At 36.9% G+C, this 13,542-nt stretch overlaps 1 protein-coding gene across 2 annotated transcripts in view; it reads right to left on the reverse strand.

Annotated features, from left to right (window-relative positions):
• Positions 1-13,542, reverse strand: part of beta-PheRS (phenylalanine--tRNA ligase beta subunit) — a 333,270-nt gene that overhangs the window by 272,694 nt on the left and 47,034 nt on the right. For both annotated transcript variants that reach the window (XM_090383545.1, XM_090383544.1), the window contains exons 4-5: positions 12,317-12,373; positions 12,083-12,152 (exon numbers count right to left, since the gene is read on the reverse strand). In XM_090383545.1, the coding sequence (XP_090239671.1) occupies positions 12,083-12,152; positions 12,317-12,373 (127 nt within the window). The remainder of the gene's footprint in view (positions 1-12,082; positions 12,153-12,316; positions 12,374-13,542) is intronic.

Consider the following 13,542-nt stretch of genomic DNA (forward strand, 5'->3'; position numbering starts at 1 on the left):
GCAATAATGATAAATGGCTGTAAGTCAAGAGAAGAATAAATTTAGGATGGAGAGCATTTGGGAAATATAGTCACATACTGAGGAGCAATATCTCAATTTGTCTGAAACGTAAAATAATGAGCCAATATATATACTCCCCACCATGACTTATGGAAGTAAAACTTGGGCGCTCACCAAAAGAATGAAAGAGAAGTGGAAACTACACAGCGAAGAATGGAATGAATTATACAGTAAACCCCCGCTATTCGCGGTATCTGTATTCGCGGTCGCTGATTTAATATAAAATGAAACCTAAAAAAATTGAATTTTAAATCGCCGTGAACATTTTCCACCAAAAAAAAACATGGGCGTGGCTAAAATTATCTTTCCCGGTCAAAACAGCGTTCAGTGGGTGGGGGGAGAGGGGTGACAAAATCGTGAGCGTGGATGTTTCTCGCTAATCCTTGTTCAGTATGTGCTATGCGCTTGTCATGGAAGAATTCATGGTTTGCTTTTAATTTATATGCTTATAAATTGAATAAATTTATCAATTTATAAATTGATTTACAAAAGTGACGTTATTGTGGACAAATTCTTTTCTAACCCCTACAAAAATATCGCTAAGAATAACAAGGGAATTGTGAAAAGATCAAAGAAGGTGATGACATTAGCGAATAAAATTCAGTTATTAGAGAAAATTTCTAATGGTCAAAGTGTCTCCTCAGTGGCAAAACATTATAAAATCAATGAGTCAACGGTACGATCAATCAAGAAATCGGAAGAAAAATCCACCGTAGTGTCCGTGAAAACGTGCTAATTGCTTAAAAAATTTGCTCTGTAACTCGTGATGTTAAATTAGAAAAAATGGAAAAGGCTTTAAATCTGTGGATAGAAGACCGAACTCAAAATAAAATTCCATTAAGTTCACTCATCATTCGTGAAAAGGCAAAACTCCTTTATCAACACTTTAGCGAAGCTGGTGATAGCACTGGCGGGATAAGTTTTTTAGCTGGCAAAGGCGCTGGTTTGAAATTTCTAATAAACATTACATTTAATATTAAATTGTTTCTTATTTTCATTTCGATGCCTTATGCTTGCATTTCACTATGTACTGTCTATGTACATAGTCGTATTATGAAGGTACATATAATACATACATAGACAAAATTTTAGACTAATTTTTCTTATATATTTCATACTTTGGAACGGAACCCCTTTATTACTATGGGAGCCATAACTCAGTATTCGCGTTTTCGGTATTCACGGCATTTCTCAGGAACGTAACACCCGCGAATAGCGGAGGTTTACTGTATTAGGAATCGGACTGTTAGATAAGAAGAGAAACACATGGATTATGCAGCAAACTCAAATAAAGGACATTCTTATCAAAACTAAAGAACTGAAAGGGACTTGAGCAGGAACCTAGCTCGAAGCCATGATGACGGATGGACAGATGAAATTCACGAGTTCGCGGTTATTAAATGGATGATCATTGCACAAAACAGAAGAAACTGGAAAGTTGCTGGAGAGGCCTTCACCCTGCAGTGGATCAAAAACAGCTGATGATGTTCAAGTATGGAGACCTCATTTGAAAGACACTGAGCTTCTTGAAAGGGTTCAAAGATGGGCAACTTGAATGGTGAAATAGACAGAAGGACAACCATGTGAGTAAAGATTCTGATTATGTGGGCTACAGAGCTTAGCAATCAGGCACCTCAGAGGTGATCTGATTGTGGTTTACAAGGCTCTGAGAGGGATTAGTAAAATGAATGAAAGTGGAATTCTCACTTATAAAGAATTTCAAAACTAGGAATCATAAATTAACATTACAGGGCTTGAGGTTTAGATCAGATTGCAAGAAGTTTTCTTTTAGCCAGTGAGTTGTTGATTGATTGCTGGGACAAGTTGCCATTGCAGGTAGTTGAGTCTGCCAGTTTGAATAAACTGTGGCTTCCTTGCACTATATGGCAAATACTATTACTATGGATAAAGGGATAGTTGAGTGGGAGAAGACAGAGAGTAGTAATCAATTTGAGATTGCTCTTCATGGACTAATGTTATTAGTGGAGTTCCCCAGGGTTTGGTGTTGGGCTCATTGTTGCTTTCTATATTACTCAATGTTATTGATGAAGGCATATCAGACTTGTCCAATTTTGTAGATGATACAAAGGTTGGCAGGCAGTTAATGACAGTAATAAAGGTATGTTACAGCAACAGGAAAAGTTAGGCAGATGAGCTGAGAAATGGCAATTGAAGTTTAACATTGATAAATGCCAAGTACTGTATATGGGTGACGGCAGGGTAGTGGAGGGTATATGCCGTATACCCTGTGGATTTTTTTAGGTGAATAGCATATACCTCTGGGCAGGGCATATACGAGTATATTGGTACCCAGGGTGGGAAGGCATTCCTGCACCCCCTTCCAGATAGAAAAAATTTAAGGATTTTTATTGAGCTAATATTTTTAATTTTGCTAGAGAAAAGTTAAAAAGATAAAAAGACACTTGCCTTTAATTTATATAATAATAATAATTTCTATAATTAAATTTCAGCTGCTCATATGAAAGAAATGGGATGCACATAGGATTGTAGCCAATCACCTATATTTATACCAAATTTCAAATCAGTATCCCATCTGGAAGTGGAAGGATTTGGAGACAGACTGACACGTGACAATACTTAATAGTAGATGCTTTAAGGCTTTGAATGGACTGAGCAAGTTTAATGCTGATGGGATTCTTCCTCTTGCTCAGACCACACACACGAGGGGGGGGGGGACACAAACTGATATTGAGGAAGGCAAGTTGCAGAACAGGTGTGCAGAAGTTTGCCTTTAGCCAATGGGTAGTTGATTGTTGGAAGAAACATCTGTTCTGGAAGTTGATATTTTTAAATAAATTCAATGAAGAACTAGACAAACTGTTGAGGGAATCTTTCTAAAGTAATTTAGAAATCAGTTAACCATCAGCTCTTAAACTATCGTCAATAATTGTCAATATGGATTCTGTCAGTGTCTATTCACTGTTGATATTCAGGCTTATGTTACCCATCTATGGACAAGTATTTGCTCTTGACAATTGAAAGGCTTTTGATCGTGTTTGGCTTAAAGGCTCCATGTTATTGTTTGCCAACTGGTTTTTATAATTGGGTATTCAGTTTATCTCTCTGACCAGTCACTGCGGGTGAAATGGGAGGTGTGGGTTTTTTTTTTGTTTTTTTTTCCTTGCTGATGCTGTAAGCCTGCTTTATTGCATCATTTGCCACTGCTAATGAATCAAGAATATTCTTGCTTCTAGCAAGAAAAACCTTGATTCTTGCTAGAAGCAAGAATAACCTCTTTTTTTTCTTTTTTTTTTTTTTTGGTAGTTGTTGGCGCATCAGCTTTTGTGGCCATAATGCACCTCCCAAGGTTTTTGCAGTACTTTGATCCAAGCCCAAGGCAGGATTCAAACCCACGACCTTTGGGTTGCCAGGCAGGCACTTTACTCATCGGGCTAGCCTGGTCGGCAATAACTCTTAATACAACTGCTTTCTTGATTCCACTGATTCTTAGACTGGGTCTTGTGAACTATTCCAATCACCACATATAGAACTATCAACTGGTAGGCTCTGCACTGTAATGATTATATTGTGTTGTTTCATCAGTCATTCTGCTATTCGAAATGTATTTCACAAGTCACGAAATCAAACCTTAAGGTGAAATATGAGTGAAGCAGCTATGTCAACTTGGATGTCATATATTGAACTTATTTGAGTAACTCCATTTTACACAAAGTCTCATATTAGTCTATTCCATTACTTCTTACTTTGTAAAACACCTAGCCCATGCCGAGTAGGGTATCTGTACTAGCCATTTTCTTTTCTTTTTCTGTAGTACAATAAAAATTTATTTATTTTTGAACCCCTTTACCAAATCATTTTCAGAATCTTCTATAGTTTGTCTCATTCCATGAATAACTCATTATAAACAAATTTTTACATTCCATGTTGATCAAGGTCTCTTGATAATCTAAGGTATATCCAGCAGCCTTCTTTTATGATACTAATTTCATCAATTCCTTCAAACTTTTTAAAGGCAAGATATGGCATATGGCATCCAGAATTATTTTCTGGAATATCTCATATTAAGCATGAATATCATCTTTACGACCAAGCATTTTGATATGGATATTTCCCCATATCAGAATGCTATAGTCATATTTGGTTATTGCTATTTGGCTTTTTTTTTTAGGAGCATTAGCAACTAAGGCCATATTGCTCCAGGATATGCAGTGGTCATTCCCTGACCTTTCCGCATCCTTCGTATTTGGTGGTGACAGGCGCTATAGTCATAAAAAGTGAAATCTTTGGCTTTGTTTTTATGTCAAAGCAACTAAGGCATCAGTATATTTGGTTTGTAAACTGCAGGTATTTTACAATTGGTTTGCCTGTTTGCTGAATGAAAAACATTTTTGGGGATGGGAGAAGATCATGCAATGCAATCCTCCTGCAGACCGGCTAACTCAAGTAGAGGGTGGAAAAATAAGAAGAAAAGCTCTTTATTATATACTGAAGGCATATTGCTGTATACAACTCCCTTCACAAGCACAAGCAAGGGGGTTTACATAAAAGAAATTACACAACATAATAAACAAAGATGAAAAAAAAAAAAAAAAAAACACCATTATGACTCCAAAAATGTTTGAACACTGGAGTGATGGATCCATGGCAGTGATGGACAAGTCCTTGGGAGCAGGTTCTAATGTCCTGTTACATGGTCCTGGAAAGGAAGTCGACCGAGTACTTTCTGCCTATATTTCTTATCAACTGTGAACTTATAGAGTTTGCCGTCCAAGGAGTGTATGTCCTGCAGCATTTGCACGGGTAGGAACTGATCAGATAACTTTAACCGGTTTGGAATGGCCTGAAGGATTGGATTAGCCCTAAGGCTTGGGACCAGGATCCTCCATCCGCAGTTAGCCCAGGAATCTGGTACTGAAATAATGCTGACCTTTATTCTGATGGAAAAGACGAGCCTTCTCTTGTGAATGATGGCAGGAAGACATCTGATGTTGAGAGCTGCCGCCATCTGGGTGTTCCTTGGTGCAGGGGGAAGTCGAAATTTCCATAGGGCCCACTTCAATAGCCAGAATTCTCCCGCAAAAATCCATCTAAGATGGGTCGTAGCAGTTGAAGTCCAGACTTCGGAGCCATAGAGTATGACTGGATAAACATGTCTTAATATATCTGCACCCAACAGCCTGGTCATGGACATGCACAAGTTGTTGTTTAATCATCCCCCGGAGTCAACAGAACTTTATTTGCAGGTGGTCTATGTGCGATAGAAAGGAGAGCTTTTGATCAAAAATGATATATATGTATATATATGTTGTCGGACAGCAGAAATCAGAGACCTCTTAAATGTTTTGTAATGACCAGTTTAATCAAGAATTCTGATTTCCTTTCCCATAGCTTTGCTAATAAGTTCATGTAGAAAGCCTCTGGATATTAGAAGAATAACTGAAACTAGATAAATGTCCTATCCACAAATCCCATTTGATGTTCAGATAGAAATATTATGGGGGACCACATAATAAGATGTTCTGATTTTCTTGCCCACTCAAGTTGGTTGTGCATATTTCTGATATACCCAATGCATTCATTAGATCAACAGCACATTCCCACTGTCAGTTTTGTTGCTCTACTTCGTATTATCAGAGTAGTTTCAATGTTATAGTAGTGGTAGGAGTAGCGGCATGTGATGCAAGAAAGCAAGTGTATGAGCTTATGCAGCATCAACCCAGCGTGCTCAACCCATTCAAAGCCTTATACATCTCAATCAGATCACTGTGCAGGTGTCTAGTCTCCAGCCACTGCAATTTGCAGAACTTAAGCCTCTCTTGGTAAGAGGATCCCTTCATTCCCCTCACCAATCTTGTTGCCCATCTCTGTACACGCTCAAACAAATCTACATCTTTCCTAAAATGAGGCCTCCAGACCTGTACGCAGTACTCAAGGCGTGGCCTGACCATTGCCTTATACAGAGGGACAATCACCTCCTTTTCCCTGCTAGCAAAATTCCTATATATCATTGACATGCCCTGGCAGCCTATCTGCATTGCTCAGAAAACTTCATATCTAACTGCACAATTACTCCCAGGTCTTTTTCATTTTCTACCACTTTAAGTGTAGTACCACACAGCTGGTACATTTCTCTGGGGTTACTTCTACCTATATATGCAGTATTTTGCATTTGTCAAGGTTAAACTTCAGTAGCCACCGTAGCCGAGTGGTCAGAAGCGGGAGTGCAGTAGCACACGCTCTTTGAGTACACTGGGGTTCAAGCCCCTGACTGCTGAATACGGTCGATCTGCCAACACGCACTGGACCAGCGTGGCAGATTATGGTCCGTTTTCCTCAGCATGAATTGTTGAGGAGGCTTCCATCCTCAGTGGGTTGATAATGGCTGCACTTTACCTTTTTTTTAGCCACTTCTTAGTCCATCTGTCCAAATTTTCTAGATCCTGTTGCAGTAGCACACTGCCATTACTGTCATTAACAACCCTGCCAATCTTGGTATCATCTGCAAAGTTCGACACTAAGCCTGATATACCTTCATTAATATCATTGATAAATATACAAAACAACAGTGGACCCAACACCGAATCCTGTGGGACTCCACTAATAACATTAGTCCACGAAGAGCAGCACCCATTGATTACCACCCACTGTCTTCTCCCACTCAACCATCCTTTTATCCATTGTAGCAACTTGCCCTTAATATCAGTCTACTCCAATTTGTACAATAGTCTTTCATGCACAACGGTGTCAAAAGCTTTCCTGAAATCCAAATATATGATATCAAAATTATTTTTTGCATTCAGTTCCTTTGTAACCACATCATAATATCTTATCAAATTTGTCAGACAAGACTTTCCCTTAACAAACCCATGCTGTGTCTGAATTATTGTTGCAGTCTTGTCTAGATGATCCTGCAATGCATCTTTAACCAGTGATTCCATTATTTTACCCGGAACAGAAGTTAAACTAACTGGTCTGTAATTATCCGTGTCACCCTTCGATCCCCCTTTGTGAATTGGGGATACATTTGCACATCTCCAGTCCATGGGGAACTTCCCCTGAGTTCAAGGATGCTCTCATAATTATGGCTAAGGGTTTGCTTAGTTGCTTTGCCACCTCCTTTAATATAATTGGATAGATCCCATCCACCCAATGAAGTTAAACATTTCTTATATTTAACTTCAACAATTTCTCTTCCACTTTGCTCTCAGTTATTACAAAATCATTAAGCACCCTGCTACAATTTGATAACCTTCTGCCATTTTCAAACATTAATAACTCCTCATGTGTGAATGTAGATGAAAAATACTCATTCAGTTTGTTTGCTATCTGAGCAGGATCATCAAAAGTCGAACCATCGATATCAAGTGGACTAATCAGATTCATCCCCTTCCTTTTACAGTTTATATAAGTAAAGAAATCCTTGCTGTTTTTCTTAGCATCCTTTGCCAGAGATTTCTCGTAATCTGTCTTCACCTGCCTAACCTCCTTCGTGACCTGATTACAGACTAGCTTATATCTGCCATAGGCTTCTGAGTCGCTTGATAATTTATATGCATCCCATGCATTTTTCTTCTGTCACAAGTCTCATTAGTTCATTTGATAACCATTTAGGCCTAAACCTTGAACAATATTTCTTAATAGGTATGAAACTTTTAGTAGGTTCCACGCTTAATTCCTTGAATGCTTCCCACTTAGAATTTACTGTTGGTAACATCGTCAGTTGATCCCACTGTACAGAATTTAAAAACTGTCTGAGACCACTGTACTCACCTTTATGGAAGCAAAAACCCTTCCCTTTACCCCTGATGGTAATTATATCTTTAAGTAAATCCCACATCAATAGACTGTGATCACTACCACTTAGTGGTTCTTTTATCTGTAAATTGTTAATACACGAATGATCACTGCTGATAACCAGATCAAGAGTAATACCCTCTCTGGTTGCTTCTTGAACATGCTGCTGCAGAAAACAATCATCCAATAAATCCACAAAAGTCTCATTAGTGTGCGAGTGACCAACCCACAAGTTCCAGTCAATATCTGGAAAGTTAAAATCCCCCATTATAAGACATTCTGATTTACTAGCCCACTCTATTTCTCTGTACAATTGTTCATTGTACTCATTCGAGTCATTAGGCCTATAACACACTATTATTATTATTCTAATGATCCTCATCATTATTAGATTAAATTAGATTATTATTAAATCATTATTCTAATGATCCTCATCCAATAGATTAACGATCCTCCTCCCATTCCCTCCTGAACATATTTCAGGCTATCTATCAAAACTATGGCATATCAAAACTTATCATAGTTTTGATATGCCACTATGTTGGAACTCTCTGATTCAACTAGTACTTCAAATTCATGAAATCTATAAACAAAACTTCTAGAATTAGATTAGTAAGAGAAAGTATAGGTGTGTGTATACTTGCATGTACACCAATGCTAGGAGTATAGTAAATAAATTTGATGAATTTGAAGTGTTGGTCAAGACATCAAAAGCGGATATTGCTGGGATATCAGAGATGTGGTGTCACATGGATATAAGCAGTGCAGAATTGGAATTTGGGGAGTACAATGTGTGTGTATAGGAAGGATAGACAGGATAGGAATGTAGGAGGGGATTATGCTATTAGTTAAGAAACACATAATAATATCTAAGGAAGAGCATCCAATTGACATTGGTGGACAATGCAATGTTGAGTCAATGTGGTGTGACATAAGAACTGGGAAAGGGAAAATGAGAGTAGTCATTAGGTCTATAACACAGCAGCCTGTGTTATGACTCTGATGAGTACAATTAATAATTATTTATTTTATTTATTATTATTGGTCATATGGTGCAAGGAAGCCTGAGGTTTATGCTGAGTTAGCCAAAACAAATTTCTGAATTACCCTGAGAGAGAGAGAGAGAAGTAGAAAGGAGTCACCAAGAAATAGAAGAATGATGATATCTAGCTCAGGACCCTGGGTGTGCCAAGCCCTACTCACCAGATGTGAGCCCCTGGTTCAAGAGAAACAGAGTGGGCCAGTAAATCAGAGTGTCTTATAATGGGGGATTTTAACTTTCCAGATATTGACTGGAACTTGTGGATTGGTCACTCCCACACTAGCAAGACTTTTGTGGATTTATTGGATAACTGTTTTCTACAGCAACATGTTCGAGAGACAACCAGAGGGAGTAATACAGTAAGACCCCCCCCGTATCCGCGGGGGATACGTTCCAAGACCTACCGTGGATGGCTGAAACTTCGGATATAAGCGAACACCTGCTGACCCCATATATAACGTGATTTTCTTGTACATACATACATATAATAAAATTTAATTGATAAATTAAACACACAGTAAGACATTACCAACATTAAATATAGTAATAACAAAGTACAGCACACTCTATTTACCGGAACACATCAAGACTCCAAATGAAAAAAAAAAAAAATCAACCAGAAATCATAAAATTCAAGTAATAACTAGAATAGGTATAAACAGATATTTTGCAAGTCGTAAATAAGCAACAAGAAGCTGCGTTATAAGCTGTCACTTATAACACAGTTATAAGATTACATTATAAGTGATGGCTTATAACACAGACTTATAACTGGCACACTAATTTCCCACATGTGGGAGATTAGTGTGCCAATTGGAACAAACTTCCATCTGTTGTAGTGGAAGTCGGCAATTTAAATAAGTTCAGGGCAGAACTAGACAAACATTTGGAGTAAATGGATGGGTGAAATGGGAAGGGTGGTTTTTTTGGCTGATGCTATATAAACTCGCTTTCTTGCATCATATGCCCTACTAATGCTAATATACAAACACTCAAAGGAATTATTTTTATGTTCTTTGTATTCCTAAAAAACACTCTGTGTAGTTACTTCTGGCAGTATTACCGCTAGGAACTTCCTAAATAGAGATATTGGTTACTTCTGGCATTTTCCAAACAACTCTTCAGTATTATCATATTATTTTCCACGGTTTCACAGCATTATGGATCAACAGCATAATCAATTCAGCTATTACTCTACTAGTATTACAGGAACTCAAAACATTTTACAGTTACTAAACAGAATAGCTGAAGATTCTTCAAAGCAGTTTAAAAATCTTAGTCCATGCCATTAACCTGTATGTTCACAATGATCCTCTTCCCCTAACAACTAGCAAGTTCTCTGAAACATTAAGGCATCTACAAGATAAGCAATATGCTTTGTATTTCCTACATTGAAATGGATACCACCTTTGCTAAAAAAAAAACTCCTTCTGCCAACCACACTGTAAAGGCCACACTAAAGTTCCACCATAATCTCTGAAGAGTCCCTGAAGTCTAGAGTTAACTGACAAGGCTCTTGTCACATAATTTTCCTGTCTTGTCCTAGCAGAATTGCAAATACAATAATATTTTGATCTCATCACTGTAGGATTTTATTCTAGTCAGGATAGACTGCAACCTTCCAAGTGCCTAGAAATATGGAACATTGTATGTGCAGTCACCTGATAAATGCACTCAGTGACATATGGATAGTAAGTCAGAAGACAGATATAATTTGATTTTCAATGGAATCACATACTCATGTGTGATACATTTAAGGCTTTAGACAAGCACCATCATGATCTATAGAAATTTTATATTATTATCAGGTTTATTTAATTAATAGATATCAGAGCTACAATGGCTCAATACATTCTACATTATATATCAATTAGTTAAGAAAAGGAGGAATTACCTCTATGATGTCTTGTAGAACACCTCTGTGCTAGTATTCTCCTTTGTTGAATCAACTATACAAATAGTTTACATGTATTCCACACCCTCACAGACAAAATTAATGACCCAATGCACCACGGAATTGGAGGCCTGTGGATCCCAAGCCCAACCCCAAAATACATTGAATCACCAACCCTAATCTTTGAGTGAGAGAATACAATAAGTCCGTATTTTAAAAACAATTGAAATGCTTTGAAATCAAATAAATAATGAATCAGTTCTTTTAACACTTTAAAAACAAATATTAAAACGTAAAAAACATTAAGAATCCTCTGAAACATTAAGAAACTAAAAGAATTTTGTGACTTCTCTGAAGCGGTCGGGTCGGGTTTTGTGACTTTTCAACCAGAGTCATGATTACAGGAAAGTGAAACCGCAGACTCTGCGACAGAATTTATAACATGGAGATTAGTTGCAATCTTGGCGCATGTGGATGAAGGAGCATAAATCTGTGATGGGTCAGGGGCGACATACATTGACTGAATTTTGAATTTTGGTATAATTTAATTTTAAGCATCTCCAAAATTAATAGTTTGGTGTAATCATGTTGGATGCTAAGAATTTTTGCTTTGTTGAATAGAAAGGTCTCCACTGATCACATGGAATGCAAGTTCCGAAGCAGAGGAGTGGGATGAAAGGACAGATGTTGAATGTTACTCCCTAGAATGAAGAATTGCTATGTTATTTGGTTTTTAGGAGCATTAGCAACTAAGGCCATACTGCTCCGGGGATATGCAGTGGTCATTCCCTGACCTTTCCGCATCCTCTGTATTTGGTGGCCAAGGGAAACCCCGGTCTAATCAAGAAGCATGTGCTACGCACTGCTGCTCCTGCCCACCTGGCTACAGAGGCACCAGGTATAAAGGGCTGCAATCCTTGCAACTCTTCATACCAGTTTGCAAGGCTTCAGATCAAATTTTATTGCTTTTATTATTTTATTTTATTAGTTTCTTAATTATTGCACTACAATTTTATTTTATAAGGATTTTATTCAAACATCAGTTTCATTTATACCCATATAATTATTTTAGTTATACCAAATGAGTATTATTAGGCATTTCTTTCTTATATTCTTCAGTTTCAAAGTAAATACGAAGTATTTATGGGTGAGAATAAAAATTCATGTACTCTTAGTTCTTATTCGTTATTCTTATTTTGGTGAAATAATCTCAAGGAAATGGAGTAAATACATATGGCTTAATATGGAATTATCTTTTTAAAAAACACCAGTCCTTGTTTATGCAAGCAGAAAAAAATAAAAACACTTACCTCATGTGTAATTATTAGTTGCTCAATTTTTTCCTGAACACTATTCATTCTGTAAGGAGGTATTTCCATTCTAAAGAACAGAAACGTGTTTCTAAGTATATAAGAGTTTAACAAGCTATATTTGAAGTCAATAATCAGCTTAAAATTAACCAGAATTAAAACTAATTCAACTCTAAACAAAAATCAAGAGATAAATTTTTTCCCTGTATGGAAAAACTATTTCAGAAGACTCACTTTCCTAAAAATATCCGCAATGACCTCACAATTCCCTCAGCACATAGCAGATCATATCTAAAAAAAAAAAAAAAAAAAAAAAAACACATTTAAAGTGAAAATCTCAATAATGTCAACTAAGCAATTAAGATGTACATGAAAATTTTCAATACAAGAAACCAGAAAGCATGAAAAGCACAATCAATTTAATGATAACAATAATTGTGATATAACAGCTTGATATAAATATTTAAACTGTTGTGTTTGGTCAGCATCTTAATATGATCTAAGATGCTGACCAAACAACAGTTTGTGCCATAATATTTTTAGATTAATAAAATTAAATCTACATTCTCTCTCTCTCTCTCTCTCTCTCTCTCTCTCTCTCTCTCTCTCTCTCTCTCTCTCTCTCTCTCTCTCTCTCCCTCCCTCCCTCCCTCCCTCCCTCCCTCTCCCCTCCCCAGGAAAGAATAAGTCAGACTTCAAATTTTGTATACAAATTGACTGCTATTAAATATTGTAACTTTAAATGCAACTGTTCATAGGCTGTTTGCTGAACAACTGCCTGAATCATATCTAATTTCAAGTGGACTACAACTCAAATGGCTTCAGTAGAATGGCATCCATCTGAATCTGGCCTATTAAAGCATTCACAACTCTTCTGTGAATCAGATGAAATCTAATCCATGAGTCGGGGGTGAAGAGCTGATAATTAATAACAACATACTATATCTTCTTCATTCCATCACTAATAACTCTGTACTTCTAAACTTTTGCAATACAATTTGATTCCTAAATGATGTTGGTGCGGTCTATCTTACTCCTACATTAGATATCAATACAAGAAATCAAGTAAGTTGATGGATTATTAATAAGCTGCATTCAACTGATGTGCATATCCTATGTAGGTACTTTAATCCCCCCAACAATCCAATAACTTATTGCAGATTCTTTAATAAGAAGGTTCTGATGTTGTGCAAATCAAGATTCTTTTCCTTTTTCTTCTCTCCTCATAAAAATAAAATGCCTTGCATTAATTAAACTTGAATAATTTTCATTCAAAGTGTTCTTGCCATGTAATGGCAAGAACACTTTGAATGAAAATTATGCCAGCATGTCAAATGAAAATATAATTATTTAAAAAAAAAAATCTCTAAGCACAGTTAAGGAACTTATTTCATCTGTAAACATTTTTTTATACCCAACTCAAAAAAAAGTTTTTTTGGATGTAATTGGCACATTCTTCG

Source organism: Mastigoproctus giganteus, chromosome 10 (genome assembly GCF_048544385.1).
Source record: "Mastigoproctus giganteus isolate SK-2022 chromosome 10, ASM4854438v1, whole genome shotgun sequence".
NCBI classification, from domain to species: Eukaryota; Metazoa; Arthropoda; class Arachnida; order Uropygi; family Thelyphonidae; genus Mastigoproctus; species Mastigoproctus giganteus.